General features: G+C 36.7%; 1 protein-coding gene across 10 annotated transcripts in view; it reads left to right on the forward strand.

The window, feature by feature from the left end:
* Nucleotides 1–3,297, forward strand: part of RBBP8 (RB binding protein 8, endonuclease) — a 112,381-nt gene extending 109,084 nt beyond the window's left edge. For all 10 annotated transcript variants that reach the window (XM_053664294.1, XM_037134100.2, XM_037134099.2 and 7 more), the window contains 2 exons: nt 1,513–1,654; nt 2,926–3,297. In XM_053664294.1, the coding sequence (XP_053520269.1) occupies nt 1,513–1,654; nt 2,926–3,023 (240 nt within the window). In that variant the 3' untranslated portion in view covers nt 3,024–3,297. The remainder of the gene's footprint in view (nt 1–1,512; nt 1,655–2,925) is intronic.
* Nucleotides 3,298–6,877: the final 3,580 nt, after the last annotated feature.

Below are 6,877 nucleotides of genomic sequence, written 5' to 3' on the forward strand. Positions count from 1 at the left end.
TTTTTTTTGTTAATAAATTACTTTTTAGAACAGTTGTAGGTTCACAGTAAAACCGAGTGTTAAGTACAGAGAGTTCCATATGCCCCCATCCCCATCCCCCTTTTCATTCTCCTCTCTTCACGGTGCACTTCTCACACAGCAGTGAATGGACTTTTTTTCCTAATGATCTTTCTAAAATAAAAGTTAAATCATGTCACTTCTCTATCCAGAACACTTCAATGTCTTTTCATCTCACTAATAAATAGAATCTAAAGCCCTTATCAGGGACAGTAAACTCTGGTATCCCACTTTTTCTGACTTCATTTTCTACCTCTCTCCCACTTGCTCACTGTGTTAAAACCACACAGGCCTGCCTTGTTTTTGAGTATGTTGCAATTGGGTGATAGTGTTTCTCAAACATTGATCGATAACTGATTCTCAAAGGGCAGCCCATCCCACTTCCCAGGCTAAAGTAACAAAGTCAATGAGGATGATGAAAAAGTACCCCCCAAAAGTTATTTTGAAAATACTCAAAAAGCTTTTAATTAAGCTGTGTAAAAGAAAAATGTATGAAAAACCTTTACTTCGAACTTAATTTTTGTTCTAAGTCTGCCACTTTCAGTAGGTAGTGAAATCTTTGGTAAATTATCCTTTGACTTTTAGTTTCTCAACTATAAAATGAATTTAGCTGGCTTATGTGATCCTACGTTTATGTTCTCCCAAACTTCACACTTCTGCTTTGTTTTCTTTAGATCTAGAGCTTGAAGACCTGTACAGTTTGTACATACAAGTTTCATCCATGCTTGCATGAAGTTCAGGGTCTTTATGATTGCAGTTACAAAAAATTACATGCCCTTGATCTAATGGAAAAGTACAGTTTAAGGGGAAAGTTATGAAGCCTATATATAGCATTCAGAGCCTTTAAGCTTGTGTATTAAAAAACTGTAGGCATAGGAAAATTACTTAAACATACATTATATTCAAATAACAGTTGAGAAAGTGCTATTCAAAGTGCAGGCCTCTGCACTCCTGTCACTGGTGTGACAGAGGGGAAGAGTTTGCACCAGTGAACAAATCAGCTGTATCACTAGGCACATCGTAAAGTTCTGCTGGCATTTTTTTACATTGTAAGACTTTACTGATAAAGGAGGCTGGTATGGTTTCGTTTTTGTTTTTGTTTTCATTTATTTTATTTTATTTTTTTTATATTAACTGTTCTTTTACTCCCATCCCAGCCCACCCTCCCAGTGCCCCCCACCTCCCTCCCATTGCCACCTCCCTTAGTTTTTGTCCATGTGTCCAGTATGTTGATTTACATTGTAACACAATCTCCTTTGCTCATCTGTGAAGAAAGCATTTCACAGACCAGCACTAATTACTATTAGTAACTGATGTTACTATCATCAGCAAGTATTGTTTCCTTAGCATCCCTAATATTTCAATAAGTAGATTTTTTAGCTTCAAGTTTATAATTAGTAAGCATAACACTCCATATTATCCCTAAGTGAAAGATTTACCATTTTTTCCTGTTAGTATTATGCAGACATTCCAGCAGAAGAAAGAGAAAAGAAGTTGGCTTCCTGTTCAAGACACCGATTCCGCTACATTCCACCCAACACACCGGAGAACTTCTGGGAAGTTGGTTTTCCTTCCACTCAGACTTGTGTGGAAAGAGGTGAGAGTATAGATTATAACATTTTCAAATTACTTTTTTAAATATAGTTACACCCAAGTCTGACTTTTTCTCCATGGTTCTCCTTACCATGGGTAATAGTTTTGTGACATAAAACTAAATTCCCAAAGATAAAAGGCTCACCTCCAACTCTTAGTTTCACTGGAGTCAGGGATTATTCATGATGACGTCAGCATGATTGTGTATGCGTGATCCTGGTTTACCATCCAAGTTTGAGAAAGCAGTTACTCTTTCATGCTATCATCAAAATGACTTTTAATAAAGTGAATAGTTTTATACAAGTTGCCAGCAAAGTTTTATCTTTAAAGCAACTATGAATTTAACAGTTTAAAGCCCCACTTACCCAGAATGCTGGTTATTTTTAAACCATGTATGAGTAAAAAAGACCTTTGTTTGCTTAGAAAAATGCAACGAGCTCCTTCAAATATGACACTTCCATTTAATATAATTTGAGAATGTATGTAACTTTAGTGTTTCAGATATTTAGTGGTAAGATAGTTTTCCCAAAAGATGCAGTCTTTGACAGCCATTACTGGATTTCCACTTTCCCCATTATCAAGCCAATTCCAGTCCTCTTTGACATGATGTCTCTGCCTGGTCCTCATGCAAAATCAGGCAGTCTGGATGCCAGTCTGTGTTTGTACTGCGAATATAGCCTTGGGATATGGGTGGAGCACAGTTCTCTCCTTCAGACCACATGATTTTACATACCTGAGGAGAATCAAATAGTCTGAAGAATATAGGGGCATGTCATTTAATGAAATAGCTGCTACAAAAAGTCTTTTTCATAAACACCTGGAATTTATTATAGTAATAAAGGTTTGTGTTTAGCCATTGTCCCCATTGCAGCCTGTGGGAGGCAGATTAGGAAAGTGCCTAAGAACTCTGGTTCCGGAGTCAGATCTTGAGCAAAGTCCCAGCTCTTCCACTTCCTAGCTTTGGGAACTTGAGTGATTTAATGTCTCTGGGTCTCCATCACCTCATCTGTGAACTAGATATAGTGGAAGCTACTTCAAAGAAATGTGTTGTCTGAGACAACGTAGATGACACATTTCCTAAATGTTTATGGCTATTATTCTTAGTATAAATGAAGAAAGTGATGCTAAGTAGTGACATCATTGGTCAGCATCACTCAGCTAATAGAAGAATCACATAAACTTACAAGTCATTAAGTAAGACAATGTTTACTGGATATGTGCTGAAAGGAATTTATGTTGCAGAACAGTCTTCTCAATTTCTAATTTGTTTTTAAGGTTACATTAAGGAAGATCTTGATCCTTGTCCTCGACCAAAACGGCGGCAGCCTTACAATGCAATCTTTTCTCCAAAAGGCAAGGAGCAGAAGACCTAGATGTTGAAGCAAAAACCTGATAGAGAACAATTTCTTCTTTTTGGTTATTTATAGCTAATGGTGATATTAAACACTGATTTTTTAATTTTCTGTAAAATGATTTATAAGTCATTTTTCTGTTCAGTACATTTTTAAACCCCATTTACCCACCACACAACTGTATGGATAAGTTTTTTTTGTATGTTTTTGTACTTTTGCACCTTTCAACAATGAGGTACTTTCATTTCGCACTCTTAAGAGTTGTTTGCTATTACCAATTACAGTTCTGAAAATATGATCTAGTCTGTGATTTGTTACCTTCAGATCTTTCTCTTCTGTCTTCAGTTGGCATTTACATTCAGCAGTGACTTTGTGTGAATCATTACCAGTTTTCATTCTCTTAAGATCAGTTGCTCTTCTGCAAGTCATTCCCATGTCTGACATTTAAGTCTTTTTTTAAAAAGGCCAAATTTTAATAGTTATTTTAACTTTCCAGCTTTTTTCTTTTGTCACTTGAAATGAAGTACTACTGTATGGTATGTTCCTTTTGAAGTGACCACAAATATCAACTCTTTCCTTTTGCATATAACGTAAATTAACATCATCCTCTGATCTGATGCTAATATTTTAGATTCTCACATGGTTTCTTTTCATTATACTTTTTTTCTGGTGCAGTTTTCAAGCTGGATTTGTAGAGTTCTTTGCCCACATGTTCAAGTTCAGTTTATTGATTGTCTGAATTGACTGAGGTTCTGAACTTTCAGTTTGGCAACAAAACAGATTTCTCTATTTAGCAACTTGCTACTGCTCTCGGACCTAGTGTCTTGAGTCATTAAGGTGACTGGGCACATTTGTGTCACCTTTTCCTAGTGGCATTTTGTTGCTCTTTGTCTTTTTTGTGTATCCTTTTAATTCATATCTTGATAGTTTACCGTATTTTGCTATGTATAATGTGCACTTTTTTGCCCAAATTTTTGGGGGAAAAATAAGGATGTTCATTATACATGGGTAGTACCTAAAATACCTCATATCTTGTTCCTGTGTTTTGTAATTATTTGTTACATAAAATTTCTTGTACCATATGTTCAAAAATAAATGCTAAAATTTCTTTATAATACAAAAAAAAGTATCTAAATATAAACAAATAATTCAATTAAAATGAAAGATTTTTTTTCCTGAAAGTTTGGACCAGAAACGTGGGTGCACATTATATGTGGCAAAATACAGTATACAAGGAGGACTGTGCAGGACACTGAGTGGAGCACCTGACTCAAATCCAGGTAACCCTGCAGGTACAGTCTACTCCTCGGAGGTCCTGAACACCTTTCTGCTCAGTCTTGCTCATTGATCAAGGTTCTCATGTGAGTAGATGGCATCAGTTGCGTTCCCACAGAGAGGACTGGAAAAGAAGCCACATATGTTGAGTATCTACTTATGTGTCAGATTCCCTGTGTACATTGTTTGGCTCTGAATGTGAGTCTGAATTTTTTATAACCCTATCATAACTTCTATTCAGCACTTATCTTTCCTTCCCAAATTGTTCATCTCTCCTGTTTGATTTTTTTCTCTACTGGCCATTACTTAATCTCCCCCAAAATAAGAAATCATTCATTGGTCACATACTCTATGCCAGGAACTGTATTATGCTCTAATAAGTAAAAGATGAAATTAGAGCTTCTTATTGCCTAATTCCAGAATTAGATCTTGTATCTGCTATAGGCAAGTGCTTCTAAAGTCCAGGAATCTGAGAAGTACTTGGACTTGAATAGGGCACCACCCGGTTGTGCAGTTAAAGCTCCAGTGGCTTCTACTATTTTAAAAGCAGCTGGGGCAGACACAGTAAGAGATTGTTTATCTGAGAGTGGTTTGACTACTTGGCAATCCAGCTAGCCCTTGTATAACGTTGTGTAAACTCAGATCTTTCTCCCTTTTTATCTGCTAATGACTAGCTCTACCTTTAAGTAGTCACAGAATAGATGTTTTTCAACACACTTGAGTTAGAAGGATGCATCTAAATGCAAAACTGGAGTATAGGACAGATGTGCACTTTCAAACTTTTTTTTTAAAAGCTTTACACCATTACACTTTTTTAAAAAAGATTTTATTCATTTATCTTTAGAGGGGAAGGGAAGGAGAGAAGGAGAGAAATATCAATGTATGGTTGCCTCTCATGAGTCCCTTGCTGGGAACTGGCCTGCAACCCAAGCATGTGCCCTGGCTGGGAATCGAACCGTAATCATGTGGTTTGCAGACCTGCATTCAATCCACTGAGCTTCATCAGCCAGGGCTTCAAACTTTTCTTTCAAAGATAATGTATATGTGCCCTGGCTGGATGGCTCAGTTGGTTGGAGCATTGTCACATACACCAAAAGGTTGCAGGTTCAATTCCTGGTCGGGGCACCTATGGGAGCCAATCAATTAATGTTTCTCTTTCTCTCTCCTTCCCCTCCCTCCTTTCCTGTCTCTCCCCCACCCCACCCCACCCACCAAGAAAAGGAAAAAAGTCAATAAATCATACCCTCAGATGAGGACTTTCAATAAAGTCCTCATAAAGACTTACAAATAAAGATAATGTATATAAAAAGGGCTTTTATTAATTTGTAAAGCATTATACATTAGATCATATTTTCATACAAATACATGTCAATTACTGTGTGTGGTATGTATGTATATAGTTTCAGGTTGTCTGTGAGCTTTTAAAGTTGAAGACTTCTGATTTAAACTTTGAAAAGATGCAGAACCTATGTGTTAGCACTTAACAACTGAATTAACACCTTCCTGCCTTTAAACAAGCAGTTATTTGGATTAAACCATTTGAAACCTAAGATGTCAAAGGCAGCAGTTTGAGTTAATCATGGATGCCTGGATGTATGTAGAAGACCTAATGTACTACATAGAGCAAATGAAGCAGAATATTCCCTAACACCTTTCATGTGAAAAATTTTCCAAAGTCCAACTGAATTTAAGCTGCATCCAGCATATATATATAAAAACGCATAGAGGACATTCATTGGCCCCCTAAATGAAATAACTAAAAGACTACAAAGATTCCTCTGCAATAGTCTTTAATTCATAATTCAGTTACCAAAAAAGGAATAGTGTTACATAAAGCAGATACTAATACCTTTATTTAACAAACATTTATCAAGCACTTTAGCAGGCAAAATAGTAAGTATGGTATCAGACTTGGGCAAAATTTGACACATTTTCTTCAAAGGAGCAAGCTTTTAAAGAAACACATTTAAGACAGCATATCAAGTATGAACTTCATTTTGCAAACTGCCACTTTAGAAATAAGCATTGACATATATGTCAGACTTTACCATCCAGCTATTTTCAACTGTTCTAGCAGTTTAAGCGACATCTCAAAATCTTTCTTTTTGCTGACTTGATGCTGTTAGAATGGTTAGAGAACTGAAGTGTCCTCACACTGGAGTCCTGTAGCCTGCACTTAAGCAGTTACGTGCTATCACCAGCAGAGGCCAGAAGAGAGCTATTTTTGGAGAATAATCTGGAAACTAGGGGCTGAATGGGACTATCAAAAGAAAATTTCCAGGATAAATACATGAGTTGGGAACCTTTAGTACAGTCATGAAAGCTTGAAAGCAACAGGGCAAAAAGCAAGCTTTCAATGTAGCTCTAGTTGGAATAAAACAAACGGCAGAGGCAATAATCCGTGGTCCTGAGGGGAAAAATATCAATAAACATGCCACATGCTAGGCATTTAGGGATACAAAGAGATATGTGAGATCCCATTATTACCCAGTGGGAGACCAAGCACAAACAAACAAAAATGCCTAAGAGGCCAAAGAGGCTTAGACTGAGTACAAAGAAATATTAAGGATAATGAGAACCTGAACTTGGAAACAAATACC

The sequence above is a fragment of the Artibeus jamaicensis genome, unplaced genomic scaffold (genome assembly GCF_021234435.1).
Source record: "Artibeus jamaicensis isolate MK-2021 breed Jamaican fruit bat unplaced genomic scaffold, CSHL_Jam_final contig_354, whole genome shotgun sequence".
Lineage (NCBI taxonomy): Eukaryota > Metazoa > Chordata > Mammalia > Chiroptera > Phyllostomidae > Artibeus > Artibeus jamaicensis.